The sequence below is a fragment of the Falco naumanni genome, chromosome 4 (genome assembly GCF_017639655.2).
Source record: "Falco naumanni isolate bFalNau1 chromosome 4, bFalNau1.pat, whole genome shotgun sequence".
NCBI classification, from domain to species: domain Eukaryota; kingdom Metazoa; phylum Chordata; class Aves; order Falconiformes; family Falconidae; genus Falco; species Falco naumanni.
In genome coordinates this window covers 39,468,008-39,489,206 of record NC_054057.1, presented here as the reverse complement: position 1 = coordinate 39,489,206, position 21,199 = coordinate 39,468,008, and the positions used below count along the sequence as shown (strand labels likewise).

General features: G+C 44.0%; 1 protein-coding gene across 3 annotated transcripts in view; it reads left to right on the top strand.

Moving 5' to 3' along the window:
• The first annotated feature begins 5,597 nt into the window (after window positions 1-5,597).
• Window positions 5,598-21,199, top strand: part of FAM171A1 (family with sequence similarity 171 member A1) — a 90,399-nt gene continuing 74,797 nt past the window's right edge. For 2 of the 3 annotated variants that reach the window (XM_040591867.1, XM_040591866.1), the window contains exon 1: window positions 5,598-6,019. In XM_040591867.1, the coding sequence (XP_040447801.1) occupies window positions 5,926-6,019 (94 nt within the window). In that variant the 5' untranslated portion in view covers window positions 5,598-5,925. The remainder of the gene's footprint in view (window positions 6,020-21,199) is intronic. The other variant, XM_040591865.1, reaches the window with a different exon arrangement.

The window sequence follows — 21,199 nt, the reverse complement described above, 5'->3', positions numbered from 1 at the left end:
AAGGGCAGTCTGTGATCTGCTGGTAGTGGCAGTCGCTTCTCTCTCACTTCTTCCCTGGTGCTGCTCTTCCCTTCCATTGCTCTTGGCTCTGAGCCTGCTCTTCACCTTCGTGTGTCGTCTCACTCGGCAGGAGCAGAGCCTGGTCTTTCTGCTAAGAGGGAGAAGGTATCTGGGAAGGAAGGCAGCAGGGATCTGCTCATCTTCTGAGCAGATTGTGCTGGAGGGAGAGGCACAAGTTCACAGATACTGATACCCCCATAGCTCGTGAAAGCTCCACAGATCCCACACAGCCCTTCCTTCATGCTTTCTTCTACTGTCTTAGAGCCCACTGACTCCTCGGTCATCCTTTCATCCCTGCTTCAGATCTACCACAGTCTCCCAGTCCTTTCTCAGCTGCTGGAGCCCAGCCTCCTAAAACCCTCATTCTGAGCTCAAGACTCCCTGCTAGCCTCTCCTCTGCAACTTTAGGCAATGCTTATAGATCTCTTTTTTTTTTAAATCTCAACCTAGTCCTATTCTGGTAGTTCTCACAAGATAAATATTATTTTATTTAATATAGAAATAGGGCAGTAAAACCTACTTTTGGCTCTAACATTTGTTGAAGGCTTGAGCTGGTTCACATCCAGATGTCTACCAAGGGATTTGGTGTGCAGTCAGGTGTGGGAATGTATTTCACACAGAACTGTTCCATACTGACTTCCCTACGTAAACAAGAACTTAGGTCATGCTTAGGCAAACATTTCTTTACCTTACGAGCATGTATAGGCACTAGTTGACTTCATCTCAATGTTGACATACCTTTGCTGTACTATTAATATGATCTGAGATCTTCAGGATAAAAGATATTTATGCCAAAGATAGTGTGCACCCACACTCAGCATGGTTACAACTAAAACAACAGTTGTATTCAAACACCGCTAGATTTCCAGTAAGGATAGGAAGTTGTTGTCCTGGCCATAAAACTTTGCTTTTATCTTTGAAAGCTCCAGGACTAAGTAGCTTCTATAGTTTTTATGTGAAATGTTGAATACCACATAATTAGTACCAGAAAGGCTCCTGGATAACAGCTTGCTGGAGACATGTCTTCATTACAAATACTTGTACCTCTTGATTCACTGATTTCACCTGCTATATAGAAAATATTTAACTATTAATCCAATATATATTTGTCATTGGCTGTCTGAGCACTGTTTTCGTAATTCACATTTGTGTACGTGGAAATAATACCACAAGAAAAACTGTCCTAGAAGTTGTGAGAGAGAATAGAAAATAACTAGTTATCCCAAATTTTTGCTTACGCATATTCAGCACGCCATTCAAGTGTGTCTGTGAAACTACTTACTATAGATATAAGCCTAACCCCAAGATAAGCCATAGACTTTTCAGGGCACTCTTTGAACGTGTCTACTAATGATTGGTACAGAGTGCCTCATTAATAGCTAATCATGTTGTAAGTATATTAGTATGAATTAATTGAATAGTCAAGTATTTGGAAATATGTGTGTTTGTACAATTAGAATTGTAATTAAATTATTTGTACAATGTAAAAATGTACAATGTGTATCCTCAATGTGGACTGGACCAATAGGAAATGCTGTAGGAGGCAAAAATTTCCTTTCCCACCTTGGGGTAGGAGTAGGTCCAGCCGTCTAGTTCCCACTGCACCTTGAGTGCTAGGGCTCAAGTATTCTTTCTAAACATAAATTGCAGAAGAGTTGAGGTTGGAAGGCACCTCTGGAGGTCATCTGGTCCAACCCCCATGCTCAGGCAGGGCCCAGGATTGTGTCCAGATGGCTTTTGAGTATCCCCACAGATGGAGACTCTGCATGCTCCCTGGACAACCTGTGCCAGTGTTCGGTCACCCTCACAGTGAAGAAGTGTTCCTGATGTTCAGAGGGAACCTCCTGTGTTTTAGTTCGTGCCTGTTGCCTCTGGTCCTGTCACTGGGCACCACTGACAAAAGCCTGACCCCATCCTCTTTGCACCCTCCCTTCAGATATTTATATATGTTGGTAAGATCCCCTCTGAGCCCCTGCTTCCCCAGCATGAATGGTCCCAGCGCTCTCAGCCTTTTCTTGTAGGAGAGATACTTCAGTCCTTTTATCATCTTCATGACCCTTCATTGGACTCTCTCCAGTATGTCTGCGTCAATCTTGTACTGGGGAGCCCAGAACTGGACACACAGTGCTCCAGGTGTGGCCTCATCAGTGCTGAGTGGAGGGGAAGGATCACCTTCCTTGACCTGCTGGCAATACTTTGTCTCCTGCAGCCCAGGATACCGTTCCCCTTCTTTGCTGCAAGGGCACACCGCTGGCTGGTGTATGACCAGAATTAGAGCTGAACTCTCACTAGAGCCTGACAGAGGTTATATTATGGTATTAATGTCATTTAGAATCATAGAATGTTATTTACTGACACTCTCGTGTTTACTCAGGCTGCAGTAAATTGGCTCCTTTTTATCTTTAGAGGTGTCTGGCCAATGGGTATCAGCAAATAAGGCATGAAGACATGACTGGACTAGAACTGATAGTTGCTTAAGTTTGAAGAGGATTTGAGCTCTAAGACATGAACTATCCCATGTGTCATCGGGAGTGTTCATCCAGGAATCAATGGCATTACCAATATGTCAGTATTAGATACTTCAGTGCTCACTGAAGCAAGGGAGCAAAGATCATTTCAAGAGAAGATATTTGGAGGAATAGCTCAGCTTCATGACATGAATGGGTGCATTTATGAGAGTGCTACCATATAATTTCTATATATAAATTTATCTTATTCAGGAAGGGGACAAGCCCCGTGTGCCCAGCATATGTGGGCTGAAATAAGGTGGGTTAATGCAGGGAGTGTGTGGTATTATACACAGCTTGTGTTTTCAGAATCTGCATAGTCTATTTAGGATCAGGCATCCACAACTTGCTTTGGTAGATCAAAATATTTATGGGAATATGGTGGAAAAGTATGGGTCGTCTTTTTGTCATCTGCCATGTTATTGTTAGCTGGGATGTCATAATATTAGGAGCTGGATATTAACTTACACATAATTTGAAAATAAGAGATTTGTGAAAAACCACTCTCAGAAAAAAAAATTTTTTCTTCATGCCTAATTGGCTTTTGTGAAGTGGTAGATGTCATATGATGATATCTCTTAGTCATGGGATCCATATAGGTGAGCTAAATAAAACCCCAGAGCTATGAGACCACTAGCCTAATAAAGCTGAATTTCATAGCTTCAAAGTACTTTACTGAAGCTAGGTAGCAAAACCACACGGGAAGGCCGAAGCAGTCTGTAATTCCAATGAGCTGTGGTAGTTCTCAGTGCACAGGAGAGGGGAAACTGCTGTGGTGAGTGGCTCCAAGAAGTATTCTTTCTTCTTTGAAGGAAAAAGGCACCAACAAAAAGTTAGCCTCTCGTGTGCCTGTAGCTTGTAGTATGAATTAGAAAACATCTTTCCTTGAACAGCAAATCTATTGCAGAATGGGTCAAGTGAGCAAATGCAGCCAAACCTGAGTCTTGAAACAGACCATTTGTTTACTAGTGGTAAAGCAAAATTTTCTATCTTTGTAAAAGTTGATTAAGGGCTTATGTAAATGGCTTCATGCTTTCTTAAATGTAAATTCTAGACAAAGTTCAGTGCAATATCTCATTTCTTTTCTAGCCCAAATCATTATGTGCTATCCACTGATGTTCTGTGAAAACAGTACAGCTGTATTCAGGAAAATGCGTATTCCTCTCTGTGACAAATTGCTCTAGCTTGCTTTATGGACAGGAATAGGTTTTATATATGTTTCTAGCATGAGCTCATCTGATTTATGCCAATTTAAATCTGTGGACATCCAGAGAAAGTGAAATGGGATCTCAAAAAAGATGCTGTGTCATGTGTGATTATTTACCACGTGGCCCACCTCCTTTCTTTAGAAAGGAGCTGCCTCGCAGTCACTAACTGCCCCTAAACTTCTATCAGTTTTGTTGGAAATCCACTGTGGTCTTCAGACCATGATAACTGTTTAGACATGACATGAGTTTACTATATTGAAATCTTTGTTTTATGACAAGCAGGAGTAAGATCAGATTATCTGTGTTTGCTCATTTGGTCTCCTCTGTGAACTGATTATCCTTTTTGTACCTACTTTTCTTACAGGACTGAGCTTTACAAATAAATCCTCTAAATTGTCAGGATAAAAAGATGAAGTTGCGGTGTCTACGCCGTATTTATCGGTTCTCAGAAAATGTATTTGAACAACCTAACAGTAAAATTGGACTGAAATATATTGCAATCAATGGAGTGTCTCTAAAAAGGAACTGGAAAATCAGTTTTAACAGTTTCTGAGGCACAAGAAGTTCATAAAATTCATAAAAGCAGCAATCTGTAGCTTGTGGTATAGTTACTCTGGTCAAATACTGAAGTGACAAAGTAAACAACTGTACTGCTTTCTACACATAAATGCACAACGCATTGCATTTTTATGGGAGATTTTATTTAAAAATAGGTATTACAAATAAAACCTGAAGCTTTAAGACACCTCTGTGAGAGATTAAACTTGTAGGTTTACAAACTTCAGCCTTACAGGCACGCTGAAGCCTCGGCAGTGTTTGGGAGCAGATGGTGGGTAACGGTGAGCTGGCGGGGCAGAGGCTGCGCTTTGCACAGCTGTGTGAAGGCTTCCCCTAACAGCTGTCTGCGGCGGCGGCCCCTGCGCTGGGGGCACGCAGGGGCGCCGGTCTCCCGCCCCGGGAAGTGTGATGCTCGGCAGAGCCCGGGGAGGGAGGAGCGAGCGCTGCTGGCCCGCTGTCTGTGCCGGCCCGGAGGAAAGCACACCGCGGTGCTCTTAGGGACGGTGCAAAACGTGCCGGTGCGAGACCCCCCAGCGAGACGGCCCCGCGCGGCCGCAGCTCCCGCCGTGCTGCCGCAGCCCCCGCTACCGTGCAGAAGCCCCGGCCCGGCCCTGCGCTCAGCGCGGCACCTAAGCCCCAGGCTGCGCCGTTCTCGGGCAGGTCGCGGTAGCGTTTTGTACACAGTTTTGTATAAAGACCAGTAGATGGATGCATTTTCCGTTGTGCTTTGGTCGTGTTTCTTTTTGGTTTTAAAAAACGCGCTTGAAACGGCAGCAGCGGGGGAGCAGGCCGCGGGGGACCCTGTGACACGTCTCAGCCGTGCCATTGTAAGCCACCGCGTCCGTCTTCCCCCTCGTCCCTCCCGCCGGGCTGCAGCTGAAGGCGAGGGAGGGAGCCGCCGCGGCGGGGGACGGCACCGCCGAGGAGGCCATTTTGCAGCCGTACGGGGGGGAGGTGGCGGCGGGCGGCCCCGGCCCCGCGGCAGGTAAGCGCGGCAGCACCTGGTGGCGCGGGGCGCGCGCTTCCAGCCGGGGCCGCGCGCTGCCTCCGGGCGGCAGCCGCGCTCGCGAGGCGACGAGACCCCGGCGGCGAGGCCGCGCGCCAGGCCCCGCTCCTCGCCGGGGAGCGGCCCCCGGACCCGCGGCCGGCGGGGCGGGGCGGGGCGCGGCCGGCAGGGGGCGCTGTCCCGCCGGGCCCGCCGCGCGGGGCAGGGGCTGCCGCAAAGGGTTAACCAGCGGCCGGCGGAGCCTTGCCGCCCCTGCCGGGAGACCGGAGGGGGAAAAAAAAATAAACGGGGGGAAAAAAAACCTTAAAAAATAAAACCAGGCAGGCAGCCGGGGCCGCGGAGCACGGCCGCCTCCCCCCCGCCGCCCGCCCGGGGGGACAACGCGGGACGCGGAGGCCGGGGCGCAGCGGCGGGACGACAATGCAGCAGGCGGAGAAAGCAGGAGGGGCAGCGCGCGGCAACATGGAGGGAGGCGCGGAGCGGGCCAGCCCCTGATGCGGCTCTTTCTCCTCCTCCTCCTCCTCCTCCGGGCAGCGGCTCCGGCGGCGATTCCCTCCCTGGCGGCGGCTGGCGGCGGCGGGTGGAAATGAGCAGGTCGGCGGCGCTTCTCCTCTGCCTGCTGGGCTGCAACGTGTGGAAGGCGGTGACCAAAACCTTAGGGGCGCCCGAGGCGACTCAAGGTCGGTGCGGGAAGGGCGGCGGGACCGGCCCGCTTTGTGCGGCGACCCCCGCGGGGCGGCGGGGGGCTGCATCGTGCGGGCGGCGGCAAACTTGGGGGGCCCGGCGGTTCGGCGGAGGAGCGGGGGCGGCCATGCGAGACCTCTCCCGGCTCCCACCGCCCGCGGAGCGCAGCGGGGGCGCCGCCTGCTGCAGACCCCCCGGGCCCGGGGTGGCGAAGGCAGCCCCGCGGCGGGGGAGCTTTTGTTAACGGAAGGGGCAGGGGCTGCCGCTGGCCTCATTGTGCTGCCCCCTCCCTCAGCGCCGCCGGAGCTATTGCATTGCGACCATCTCCCCCGGTTGCCCCCGCCTCCCCGCTGTGCCCGCTGCAGGGCCCGACGCGGCGGTGAGAGGCGGGCTGAGGGGCACCGGCGGCGGCAGGCCCTGCCACCGGCCGTGTGGGGCCGCCGGGCAGCGGGCTGGCCCCCGGGTCTGGCGGCGCGGCTCGGCCCGCCGCCCCGGGACGTTTCCGGGCCTCGGCCGGGCCTTTTGTTCGGCGCGGTGGGCTGCCCGCCGGCCGGGCGGGGGCCTGTCACGGCGCCGGGCGGCCGCTGCGCCCCAGGGCAGCCGGGGAAAGGCGCTGCCCCGGCCGGTCAGGGTCGCCGGCCCCCTCCGCCTTCGCCCGGGCGGGAGCAGAAGCCGCAGCGGGGCAGTACCCGAGCCCCCGGGAGGCCTCGGCGGCTCCCCCGGCACCTGGGGCAGCTCCCGGGTCCTCTGGGCCGGGCCGGGGTCCTGCTGTGGGCTGCTCAGCCCTGATCCTCACAGGTGCCGTGGCGAGCGGTCCCCTGGGCGGCGAGGTGCACCTGCCCTCAGCCCCGGTGGGGGCTTGGCGGGGGGACATCCCCCGTGCCCCGCTTGCCGCGGCCCTTGCCTTTGGTGGCGGGGCAGCCCCTCCACCGGCCTCTGACAGGGACCCTGCGGCGGCGTCGCGCCTGCCGGGACCGCGGCTATGTGGGGAAGGAGAGAACTTGTCTACCTGGGGGTACGAAACGCATTAGGGGGAAATGCGACCTCCCCTGCGCTCAGCGCCAGCCCGGTGGCACGCGTTGTCGAGTGTCTGAACATGCCATGTGGGACGAGGTGGTAGGGCTGCTTCGCTTCGGTGGCGAGCAGCGTCCGGTGCCTCCAAGCTTTCCTGTCTCATGTGTCGGTAAGAATCAGTAAGCCCTGCTTGCCGCAGGAAGGAAAATGTTAGAAGTAACCTCTTTGAATTCTGTCTTTTGCGGTATTTAGGGTATACTAACTCAGGTCTAGGTGGGCCTCTGCTCCGATACAGAGTATTCAAAAGGTGTTGGTACCTTGTAGCGAACTCTTCCAAGCTAGGCAATCCGGCATCAACTGTAATGTCCTATTTCTGCCTTTTTTTAAGGACAAAGCAATAGCAGTTCTGGAATAAGAAGTACTAAACTGTAACTCAAAAGGCCAGTGAGCTCAGGACTGTACTGAGTTTATTGATAAGTGTGCCAGAAAAACAGAACGGTGTTCATCCCTTGAACTTTGGATACAAAGGTATTACCAAAATTTATTGTAATTTCTGTGTCATATGGAAAATGTTTTTCATATACGTGATCAGAGTGGTGAGGTGTTGGCAGAATTAGTGCTTTTCAGCTGCCCTGTTGATCTCATCTTCTGTTGTCAAGCTCAATTCATGGTATGTGGAGACTTGTCTCTATAGCTGCTACATCCATGTCAAGCCTGGTAGCTGATGATTTGAGTAATAGGCAGCTATTTCAGTGAGTAGCAAACGTTTCTATCTAAATCAAATGGTCTAATTTTATCTTCCATGTAAGAACATCCAAGTTTTCATAGGTAGCATAGTTTTCCAAAGTCTAATTACTAGCCCAGTCTTTACTCTTTGGACATGTACATTGGTAAGTGGATATGTAGAGCTATTCTCATATTGAAGTATATTCTGCTGACTATTTACCAGCCACTTACCATGAGCCTTTTTTGAAAGTTTATGCAATGCCAGCCTGTAGCCTTGAGTAAGTTCCTAATCATCAAGCATGAACATCTTCTGGGGAAAAGAGTTTTGGTATTGGGCACAGTCCTTGTTTGTATACTGAGCATAGTAAGTGCTAAGTGGTTGTAAAATCTAAACCAACTGTTTTTCCCTCCTGCCCTTTTAGCACCATGGTGATAGTTGTAGCTACAGGTGAGGGACCATTGCCAAAGTTCAGGGATGTTTGCAGATGTCTAACTTTCCCCTTGCAGCTGGGAAGAGATTAGTAAAAAAACAAGGGATGGGAATAAAGGTGGAGTTGAGAAAGCCAGACAATGCCATCAGGGAGTAATTGTTTCAGCTGCAATATTTATTATTGGACAGTTTACAAGAGACTAGTGCGGAGAGCCCTCCTCGAAGAGGAACAGATTAGATGAGACTCAGTTAAGACATTCCATGCCTGTGTTAACAGACCAAATAAATACGTCTTGGATTTGGAGCTATTTGAAGATGGGATTTGTCGTTGGTGTTCTGGTTAAGGAAGGGATAAGGAGCGATGCTTTGCATCAAGCATTTCTCTCTTCTGCTGCTCTCAGCCGTAGGTTCAGACAGTTCCAGCTTCAAATTCTGCTTGGCCAGACTGATTGCATAATCTGTGAATATGGAAAGTACTGGTAATTAAGCTCTGCACTTAGCACCCTATTTAGAAAATTGGATGACTGGCACACTGTTACCTTATTTGATTCATTATGCAGGTCTGTTGTGACCTCTGAAGGTCACAGGGGTACCCTCTAAGTTTCTGTAACTTTTTTTTTTTATTACAGTAACAGCCATACAGATGAGTTGTTCATTTTTAGTCAGCGTTGATGCTTAGAGCCCCAGCAGTGAGGTTGTGAGAAATCCATGAAGGTACACTTAGGGCTTGGTAAGGCTTTATCTCTTTAACTTTCCTCAAATGCTTGAAACCTCTCAAGTGTTTCAGGTGAGGACTAAATTATGGGTTTAAGGTTTTTTTTTTGGGGGGGGGGGTTGTTTGTTTAATTGTTCTATCAGGTATTCCAGAACTTGTTTTGAATGCTGCAATAAATGTGTAGAGATTTTAATTAAAACAAAGAAAACAAACCAACTCTTAAGCTGTATTCCTACTGGGAAGTGGTGGTTTGTCTGATGAGTACAGACAAAAGACACAGTGAGTTTTCTTTATATGAGCAGATCCCTTTTAAACTTAGGGAGCCTTAGCAAGGGAGAATGTAGGCAAAATCAGTGTAATTTGAGAAGGGGTTAAATTTCTTTGTCGACTGTATACTTTGTTTTGCAGTAGAAGATGAGGGTGATTCATTTGTAGATGCTAGGGAGGGTCTTTTAAGAGAAAGCCTAAAATAGTGTGTTGCAATGCAGAAGTCCAGTATGACTCCTCTGCTGCAACGAGTATTGGTTTTAATTCATGTCTTCATATTTTGTTAGTTGTTCCAAATGAAGTAGTTATAATTATTTATGTTTGAGTAATAAATTGCATCCAATTCAAGGACTAGTAGATTAATATACTCAGGATATCCCACCTTCATAGTCCCAGAAGGAGATCAGGGAGATACTTCTTTTTCCTAGTATGATGGTGAATAAAAGTTCAGCTGTTGCTGCTTAGTCAGAATCCACAGCATCTTCTCCTCACTCTGTGCATGGAGGACTGGAGAGTTAATGCTTGAGTGCTGCTGTTTGGAATTGCCTGCCTGCAAACAGCCATTACATTACTTGACATTGTGAAAGCTAATTTCACAACCATTTCAGCTGGACATTTTTTAAAGGCTTCTTCTCTAGACAGCACAGTAACAGCTGTGAGAAGACCTTCAAGTTTTTGGCTTTTTTTTTTTTTTTTTTATTTAGTCAATAATGCCAAGCTTGCAGTTTTACCCATGATAATAAAGTTTAGATGATGCAGAAATGAAGTCTTTCTCTCGTCTTGCACTGCCGTACTGTCTTTTCTCAGTCAGCTGCAAATTACTAATGACCTTCAAATGCAAGTATTTCTTTTATTGAGACCACAAATGGACTCCTAAGAGTAGAAGCTAAATTGCTCTAAAGCAGTACCAAAGTTGTTGTTTTATTTTAGTGGAGGAACAAATTGTTTACTTAGTACAAGATAGTATTGTAAAATCTTAATGAGGATGAGGTATTCGTTGCTTTTATCGGTTATCAGATCCAGGTAAGCAGTAGATTTTTTTTTTTCTTGTTTACCTTCAACTACTGATGCCTGCAAATGCCTAGTAACTGATTTTCTGTCAGATGAACAAATTACCTAGGTGAGCTGAGGGTTTAAAACTGCAGGTTTTTTCTGCTAAACATTTGTATTCACCCTTTTGGCTTGTAATACCTTGCAGTAAGTGATTCATTTTACCTTAAATAATGTGTGTATGCACCTGTCAAGTGACAGCAAACTCACATGCTGGCTTTCCCTGTGGTCTTGTCCACTTGTGTCTTGAGATGGTGTTAATTGCCATGTGTTGCCTAACACAAAGGTTAAAACAACCTTCTCCTTCCCCCCTCTCTTGTCTTTTTTTCTTCAGACCTCGCACTGACACCTCTTACTGTTTGAGACTAGAACCTGGTTCATGAAATTTTTAGGGACGTCTGTTTTCTGTGCCAACTTCTGGCCAAGTGAATGGTTTCAAATAGCAGTCCCCTCTACAGGAGAGGTTTCTGGTGGCAATGAAATGCAGTTTGACCATTATGCTTGTTAATGTAACAGAAGCCTGGGTATATGTATTTGTGTGCTAGGGAGGGAGAAGGATTGTGGTTTTAGGTTTGTCAAAAAAATTAAGAAATCTCCAATGGTTTTGGTGCATGGAAGAGAAGAAATGTCACTCTGCCTTCTGTTAGTACAAACTTCAAATGAGTTTTTTACTCATCTTCTGTGTGTAATGACTGGCTACAGTCTTGCTGCATGAAGAAAACTGAGAGGAAAATGTATGGCAAGGAAACTCGATGCATAGGTCATGTCAGTATAGTATGCACAGTACCTGGAAGCTTGGTGATTCAGCTTTAATGACGTTTCTTAACAACCCTGCTTGAAGTTTGGCTGTTGGATAGCAGTATGGTCGGGAATGATGCTGCTTTTCCACATATCTCAAATTACTCTAGTACATTTGATCAATACAATTGTGTCGTGTGCCTTCAGCTTATAATTTAGGGGGATAGTTAGTCTTCCACTCAGCCAAAGGCAAACTAAGTAATCTCTCCAAAATACCTGCAACTTGAAATCAAAGTGTGCACTTTCAGTTTTTCTGTAACCTTATACACTGACTACCTTATGCAAGCTGCAATTTTTGTAGGAGTAGTTTCCCTTTGCTCCAGTATATGTCAGTTCTGCCTTTAGATATGAAGAAAGGCAACTTCTGAGAGAAATGACACTGTTGGTTTCTGCCTCTCTCACAGGTCTCAACCATTTATCTGTCAGGGAGCACAAATAAGGGAGGCAAGAAGTCTGTGTAAGTTGTTGTATTTACTAGAACAAATGAGTTTAATAATACTAAATATAATACATGCTAAATATACACTAAAACATTTTATTTTAGGAAATAACAAAGAGAACTGAATGTTGCTTTTTTTTGTTTTCTTCAGAAATTCCAGAAACACTTTCCTGTAAGCTGGCTTACATTAACTGAAAAGTTAATGTAGTATCTGGCTTGTTGTGCATGGTAAGAAGCATTATACATGTGCTTTTTACAAACACAATCTTTATTTTTATTGGAAACTGGAAAGTTACATACATATTTGTTAATACAGAGCCATAAGAATGTAGACATACTGTAATTTCTTGTTGCTTTTAGTAAGTGCATTGAATCTTTCACTTCAGAATATTAAGACAGAATCGTACTTCACTTAATGGTGAATCTGAGCCCTTGAGAGTAGTATTGAAGTATATTTCAACATAGAGCTACATTTTCATTTCATGTAAAATGCCAATGTTGTGGTTCAGATATACCCATGTCACTTTTTTGCTGGTTTGAAGAGCAACAGATCTCAAGACTAGCTGAAGGAAAGATTAATTTATGTACAATATAGTCTGTAAGTTTAGCTCCCTCACTAGCTACTTGGGGGATTGGGTATATTAAAACGGAACTACTGTGGACATACAGTATATTTTGAATAGAAGCAGTCTCCATAGCAGGGCATAAAATTCCCTGAAATCCAACACTGAAGCTATCTTTCAATTGTTCCTACTCTTAGCTTTTGCAGTTCTGTGAGCTGTCACTGCCTGTGCCATACTGTGGAGGCACACTAGGGAGTGAAATCCTGGCTTTATCTGTTATCCATATACCTCACGCACCAGGAGGTGAAGCCTCCCTGTCTCTGTGAGTAGGAACCTGCACTATGGAAGACTCTGCTGTGCTGGTGTAACGGTTGTTTTTCAGAGGGAGAGATGAGCACACAACAGTAGAGGAGACCCCTGCATAAGCCTTGCTGGACTTGGAGTGGCTCTCGTAGAGGCCTCTCTGCTCGGTGGGAACCAGGCTTGGAGGAGACACAGTGGCAACTGCATTTAGCAGGGAGGAAATGGAGTGCCAGGGCGAAGCCAAGGGGAAGGAAGTAGCTGCATCCTTTTGGCTCTGGGATGACAAAGAAGCTGAATTCATTAAGGTGCAAAATGCTTCCAGTTTTCTTAAGTTCTAGCTGCAAAAGTGCTGACAACTACTGTACTATGTGGTAGGTGTTAGTAATACAATAGCAATGTTTAACAGTAAAGGGGAGTTTACCTTGACAATCAGTAAATGCTGAGATAAATAAGAGGTAGAGGCATAAAGTACTACTGCTTTGTTCAAGAAAAGAGTCCTTTCTTCTTAATGCAGTAATTACAGAGGTGGTAGCAGTGTTGGGACCTCCCTCTTGTTTCATCCCATCTTTGTGACTGAATTACTGAAAAAACTGTATTTCTTTCATCCTTTATAAGCAAGGACATATACAGCAATAAGTATTTCTCAGGTGATGTTATGAGACTTGCTTGATAACAAAGCAACAACAAATTAAGATAAATGCTGTATTTGGACTGCTGTTGGAAGGGAATTAATGTATCGGCAGTTTTGTCCATTCCTCTTGCTCTCCACCATGTCATGAAAAGTTGTGCAAAGTGAAAGGTTAAGATCCAAATGTCTCATCTCTCGGTCTGTGCTTGATAGGTGGATGTAAGACTTCTCATGGGAGGGATATGCAATTGTCATCTGAGGTAGGAGGCATCTCGCCTAACTCAGGTGCCTGCAAGTGTCTACATCTTAGCTAGTCATCCATAGACATTTTACAGACATGAAGATCTAATCTTTTCAGCTAATGGGGCTGAGTGTCATTCCTGTCACCTGGAGTAAGCACATTTGGTCAGATGAATTGTGCTGTGTGGATCTTGACCGACTAGCACGACAGCCTAGACAATGCTGTTTGTACTCCCATTCAGTCATATTAATCCTCCCTCAGATACTGTAACTGGAAGTTTCATCAGAATGGTGTTGCCCTCTGGCTTGGCCTTAGAACTACTGAATATATACTATGTAATAAGCTTTGTGAAGGAACACACACTCTTGGGTTATCTGGCTGGGTTATCTTGCATTTCTCAAGGCTCAAACAAGAGTTATTATCTATTTACATTTCTAAACCATTTGTCTTTGTAGCATTATGCTTATGAGCCTAAGTCTTTCGTTCTCAAGAGTAAATAAACAAAAAGAATGGTTTAGAAACAAGTAAGGAGGCTTGCAGAGTTGTTCGGGCTTGTCAAAGTGTTTTTTGCCATGTTTTTAATTACCTTTATGTTCCCAAGAGTTGATTTATTCTGGATTAAGCTGCATTGTTACTCTCACCTTTGTGTATTTTCTTTTACTGGCATTTGTGTAGAAATGTGGTAAACCAGATTGAGAAAGTTATCCAACTGAAAACTGCTGTATGCACCAGTTCAGCCTTCACCTGGATCATTTCCCCAGTTGGATTCATTGGGAATTAACACAATTGCTGTTGCTGTTGCAGAGGAAGGGGCTGAGAAGAGCTGATAAGGGAAAACAAGTACGTGGCAGCAGTGCCATTGATGCAGGATTAAACTTTTCGCAGAATTATAAGAGAAGGTGTAGGGCACAACATTTAGCAAGTTAACTGTTTTAAGAGTTACCGCTCAAAGGAAATGGCTATGGTCTGAAAATAAGATACCACCCCATTGTTCAAAGGAAAAGTGTAAAGAATTTCTTAAAAACTAATTTGCCTACAGTAGATGAAAAAACTGCATAAGAGCAGTGAATACTGGCAGACCTGGACCTAGGTACTGGCAGATGATTTGAGATACTTTCAGCTGTGACTGTCTCCATCAGGACAGGTTTTTGTTCCTGCCTCGGTCCAGGTTGTACCCTGTGTGGTAGTTTAAACAGAGCTTCATCCACTTTTTCATTTCAAGTGAACTGTGAGGTGTAGTGCTCGCGAGTGTTTCTCCTAGTTGTAGGGTAATGGGTGGGTTAGGACCTGGGTCATCTTTGCTCTCTGGATGTCCCAAATGGCTTGAGAGGAAATGATGTGCTTTGACCCATTTAAATTCCAAAGAAATGTGGAGGGCAGTACTGGATGTTTAGTTTAGCATTCTGGAAGAGAACTTTTGTCAGCTAGCTGTGAATGTACATTTTGGCATAATGAGCGCGCGATGCCTGATGGTGTCTGGTCACTCCTCTCTGAACTCTGTCAGCCAGTGCGATTCTCACTTTCCTCCAGATAATTGCCTTGCTTTCCTTAGTTACTGCACTTCTGCATTGATGCCTCCTAGATTAAGGTCTCTGCTGAGAGATAAGAAGTTTTCACTCCTTTTGCTACCCTTCCTTCTTCTGCCCCTGTATTGTTGGCCCTCTCATATCTTGAAAGGCTTGGAGTGCTTTTGTTGCTGACTGGCAGGAAAGTCTGGTAGGGAGTGTTCGTGGCTGTTTCTTGCTTCTGTTTGAGTTGGGCAAGTATTGCTAGGGAAATAAACGGGTCCAGGAGCTCTGGAGACAGGACTGATGGTCTGCAGGGGTGAGGCGGATGAGGGTGGGAACACGCAGGGGGCAGCAGGGCGATAAACTTGCCCAGGCGCAGCGTTGTGTTTGCAGAATGTGTGACATCAGCTCAAGATGGGAGCAACAGTTGCTCTCTTGGCTTCCCTCTGAATTGTGCTCCTGGCAAGTTCTGAAACCTGCTGGGTAGCATGCTGACCTGGACAAATATTACAGTAGTTCAAAAAGCTACTTGTGGTAGTAATGTTGATAGACACAGTGAAACACAGTGATATACTTGCTCTTTTAGCTTTACTGCTAGTACCCAGAGTATTCTTGCAACTCAGCTTATTTCAGCATGTGGTGCTACAGTCAAGGTCCTGGCAAATAACTTAAGTTTGAGCCAGTCTCTAGGTTCATGATGTATGATTTACAGGAGCCAGGGACACAGATGTTTGAAATGAGAGCTGCATTTTCATTGTTTTGCAGAGTGCCTGTGTAGGGACTCACTTTTTTTTCCTACTGTTAAAACTTTGGAAGAAAACAAATTTCTTTAATATAAAGTTAAAATTTCCTTTGTTCTTACAGGATAGTTATTTCATTCTTTAGTGTACTGCAAGTTAAAACTTTTTAGAGGTAACTATGGCATTAAACTTGATGTAAATATTGTTGTTAGCAGTCTATATGCAAATTAAAAAGACACTTGCTTCAAGCAGTCTGAAGCAGTAGGAGCAAGAGCTTCTAATGGGTTTCATTTCAAGTTTACTTATTGCTGCAAGCTATTGAGTTATAACTGCAAGAGGCTTTGGAATGTTAAACTTGTAAAAGTACTTTAAAATTCGATTATTGAAGGAAGAGAACCTGATGTACTAAAATTCTTGTCAAAAACTTAGTTTTTCCAGACATTTGATTAGATAAGGACTACCTTCTTTAGATCAGATAAGAATAGCAGTCTGCTCTGTGAAGCTTTGCCTCAGTGAAAACTACTTGGCACTCTAGCTAGGTTCAAAATCTTGCTGGAGATCTTGTTTTAATTCATAACTTTACCTGTGAGTATGTAGTTGATCTTTCAGTAACTTTCTCTTTTCTTTGGGTTTTCTTTGTTTGTTTTTGTTTTTTTGGTGGGGTTTTCTTGTTGAAGCATGGTTTACTATTGCTGCCAGAAGAGCTGAGCCCTCTCAGCAGATGTTGTCAATCAAAGCAGTGTCATGTCACAAGCTAACTTTCTGCACAGAAAAAATCTTTGGGTTTTGAGGGGTGAGTGGCTTCATAACAGAGTAGAGTAGTTTTTCTGGCATTGTAGTGGAAAAGTAATGGTTATTCCCATGTGCAAGTTAATGCATGATTTTAAGTGAATACTCTGTATTTTCATAAATTCTTTTCTGGTGAAGAAAAATACAAAAAGAGTGTCTGTAAGCTGTCAAGAGCAAAACTCTTACAGGTAAGTGATAGCCTTGTAGATTCCTTCACAGCAGTAGAAGGAATTTTGTTTACCATGGATGATTACATATAAACAAAGATGCTTTTTAATATCTGATGCATTCAAGTAGTAACTCCTGCATCAGTTAGCTACTCAAAATGATCAAGTGTCATCTTGCCTTATCCCTACCTAGCCAACTGCATTGTGTAAAATCTTAAAGCTGGAATTCTTATGGCCAAACTATCTTGGGTGTTTCTTCAGTCTAGGTGTTATTTAATCTGTGTGCCTGTGCTTTACAAAACTCTGGTGATACTGGCATTTTCAAGAAGGTATATATTGAGTAGGAGGAAGAGCAAATACACAGCAGTGTTTCCTGACCATGATGCTGACATGGGGCAGAAATTTAATTCCCTTCACTGTTACTTTATGTCATTTTGTCTACTGCTATACAGATTAACAGCTAGTAAGGATATACTCTAAATAGGCCATCATGAAAGAGCTTTGGTACCTCTGAGGACTGGCTATAAACAAATAGTATCTGACAGTATCAGGTTGCAGGGATGATCATTGCTTACTTTCTGGTGTGTCTTTGTGGAGATAGTAGAGTGCATCCTTAATTACTCCAAAACTTGTAAAAATTCAGAAAAGCTTTTAACAGCCCAAAGGCTTTGAAGGAGAAGTGTACGTTTGCCAAAAGGAATAGCGCTTTCTCTTGCTGAGTTGCATCTCTAAGTTATTCTTACAGCAACTTGAGTGTATAATAAAAGTAAGCATGAATTAAAGGGTGTGTCTTTCTTGGAGAATAAACACTCATCGTTTACTCTCTAGTCACAGGATGAGGAAGATTCTTCTACTGTGCAGAAGAAGGTCAGCTGTAAAAAGAAAATGCAGTGACCAAGCTGGCACGTTGTCTAGGTCAGGTCCGGGAAGTAAACCAAGGCCACACAAGAGTTGGGTTTTAATTCATACCATTTTTACTTTAATGATTAGGGAGCTTTTAAGATATTTACTGATACTCAGTTATGGCAGTTTCTTCTTGGACCCTGCTGAAATAATTTTCAGATTCAGTCACCCATTTCTTGCCATTCCGTGCTTTGTTTTGTTACATTTGCGTGAGTGTAGAGGGTGAAGCCAGAGAACTGCCTGGCAGTGGGCAGCACAGTGGTGTGTCAGCAGTGTGGGCTCACTTTCTGCCTCCTGGGAAGGCAGACAGCCCCCACCTGCTACACTGATGTTCAAATTTGAGGATTGTTTTGTAAGTAGATACATAGCCACTTGTCCCCAAAATGGACGGCAAGCTTGGCTTCTGGAAAAAAAAAAAAACCACCAAACAAAACCAACAACAAAAACCCCTATATATATATATATATATTTTCAATGAAAGTAAGGGGGGATGGGGGGGTGGAAGGCAAAAACAAAAAGCATAAAAATGACAGGATGGCATGTTGCAGTTGCTATATAGGAAATGAAGTTTGGGTGGGTTCCAGCTGCGAGTACTAAAAAGTTTTTTCTTTTTCCTCTTGCTCTTTCCCTCACCTTCCCTTCCGTGTTGAGTTGAGCTGAATTTGTAACTTTATTTCAGTCTGCCAGAAGACAACCTACATTTTAAAAAGTAGTCATGTAAACAAATCTGTATTTCAAACATGCTCACAAGCTTGATGTTGCTGGTAACATTAAAATCTCATTTCATGGTGTTAAACAGCAAGAGGATAAAACACCTCAAATCCAAGATGCTGTTAAAAAATCAGTACTTGTCTGTAGCTACAATGCAGAAAATACCATAAAGGGCAATTATTTTAATTCAAATAAAAATATTTAATTCAAAAAGCGAAGCAACGCAGGTAAATGTTTATTTCTGAGAAGTTTGCTGATAAGTAAATTATTAAAATAAGATGTAAATTATTAAAATAAAAACTTGTAAATAATGTTCTCTGTGCTCTTAGTATAATGCTTGGGTTAGCTTTTTTTATTTTTAGACACAGACTGGTGAGCCATGATCTTATGAAGTAACCATGTATTGCATTCATTGGACCTCTTTGCCTGAGGGGGAAATAAAAATATTGTATGTTTTATACCATGTTAACCAGAATAGGGAGAAGAAAAGAACTTAATGATATGTCCATTGATCCCTCTCCTTGTCATGAATTATTAAGATACTAGCATGATTGGTTTTGTTAAGTTTTAAGGTTGTTTTTTTTTTTAAGCCTTGTAAAGGGGAAAACAAATGCAAACATAACTGGGTAGTATATTGATGCTAGGTATGGTCTTCGCACCTTAATTTATCTCAGTTTGCATTAACTGCCAGGTTTCTAAGACAAAAATGGGGAGTCAGTATGATTAGCTTTCCTGAATGACTGAACAACTACAAATTTAGTGTTTGTTGGAATCCTCCTGTCTTTTGCTAGAAAACAGAGATGGATACAATTGCGGGTTGGAGACCTCAGCATTCGTGCACACATGTGCAGACGTGCACACATGCTTGTGTTGTAAGGCCATATGGTATGAATCAAAGCTTACCTCACAGTAGTAAAACTGTAATGCATTTTCCACCGTTTTCAGTTATGTGTTCATGGCATGATATTCTGTACTTTGAACAACTTACAGTGATTGTCCTTGTAAACGGTCATTATTCTATGAAATTAATGTGTTATCCAGAATACTTGGCTTCAGTTTTGTCCTTGGATTACTGTGGCTATTTCAATAACACCAGAAGATGTGTCGTCTTTTCTGCTCAGTTGCTTTGTTCAAAGTATCTCTGGCTTGCAAACGTACACAGATGTGTTTGTTCTTTCTTGTTCGTGGCAATAGATTTGAAATAAACCCTTGCTAGCAGATAGAATGAATTGAGTGTATGGGTTTGTGTACTTCCTTGTTCAAGATTTTTAAACAATCTGTTGAGACCTCTAATTAAGCATTATTGGCTTCTGGTCTTTTTTTCTTGCAGTTTTTATGGTATTTGCATACTGTTATTGGGAGTACTTGCATGTTTCCAACTTTCCCAGAAAAAGTCAATTTTTATATTAGAATTTTAAATATTTCATGTAAACCTTTATTGCTTAGAATTTTTTTCTTTCGTTCTAGTAGCTTATGACAATTCAGCCTCTAGTCTGTGATAGTGCCTTCGATACTATTAAAAATTATCCTTTCTAAAAAACACAAATATGCTTAGCTGACCTACTTTATATGTTTTTATCTGTATTAAGGTAAGTAGGAGTTCCAGAGGTAGTTAAGATATGTCTGATTCAACATCCAGTCAGTTTTTAGGGTATTTACTCCAAACTGGTGAATTCTGTGTATTTCTGTTTCTTTTTCCCAACTCAGTGGTGCTTTGTGCTAGAGTCTGTGTGATTCTGCATTGATGTTTTGTGACCAAAGTGGGGGGAAAAAATAAATCATACTTCTGAGATGGTATTATCCTGATGTAAGGTAAGACACACCCTTGTAAGAAGAGAATGAGAATCTTGTGGATATTCTTAATGCACATAAAAGTGACAGAATAAAGTCTTATTCTGCAAGTTACATCAGTGAAAATTAGTACTAGTAGGTTCTTCTTTGGTAGTGATAGTAGGTCCTTGGTTTCTAACTACTCCTGTACTCTCAATATACCTGTTTGGAACTGATATGCTCTTGTTTTTCTTTATCAGAAATAGAAAGTATCAAATAAAATTATGCATATTTAGGTAGCATAATGTCTTCTATATTGATCTTTTTGTACAGTTTGTAAACACACTGATCCATCTCTTCAGAATATGTCTGCTGGCTGAATCTTCTGCCACACTTGTTTTTGACAAGAGAACTTCTGTTGCCAGCAGGTGTGATGTAGAAGTTGGCCTTGGTGAAGTGGCCAGTTACATCTTCACACAGTCATGACCACCTTGACTTTCAGAGGAGGTGAATGTCTGTCCTCCTCAGTGTGCTCCTGTGGTTAGAGCAAGGAGCACAGGCAGGCCAAAGTATGAGGGAGATGAATAGTTCATCAGGGAGTTGTGCTAAGACCTACTTGTTTCCTGAGTCTTGTTTCTGGAGGCTTTCCATCCTTGTGGCAGTTCTGGAGACATTTTATGCTTTGTCACATTCACTTGAACTTGCCTCTGACCAGTAGGTCTCCAACTGTGCGTTATATAAGTTGTATTACCTGGATGTTTACTCACAGTTAGTTGTCCCTGACAACTTGGCAATGTTCCAACCTGTCCTTCCAGTTGCTTGAAATACAGCTTCATTTCAGCTTCCGAAATACTCTTTTCCATATCTCTTCTTCTCCCAGATTCTTAATCTATATCAGAAGGGATTGAGAAGTGTTTGGTTGCTCAGCGGTTCCTGGAGAGAGATGCTGAATGTGTAGGCGGTATAAGGCATTTCACTGGCCTTTACTACCATGCAGGGGTGTGCGTAGATGGGGCTGTAGCTAGAACAGTATGTTTCTGTGTGTTTTTCCTACTCGAGAGAAGCTTGGTTAGCTTGACAACCATGGCAGTACCTCATGGCTACTGGCTGTTGTGGTGTTGGTCAGTCCTAAGTATTCCTTTTTACACATTGCACACAGACTTAGGTGGTCAGTTGTGTTGGCTTTCTGCCAACTGAGGATCCTAAACTGCGGCTTCTTTGGGGTGGGCTGGTGTGGCAGAACATACAGTAGTGAGCAGGCTCTTGGCATTCATTCCAGCCCCACTGCTGCTGCTTTTTGAGTAACTCTGCATCCAGGTCGTAGGGGTCTGTGCAATAATTGAAATAAAAGGGTGATTCTCATGAACATTTTGTGAACTCACTGAGGGAAGTGAAAAAATCATCTTGTTGGCTT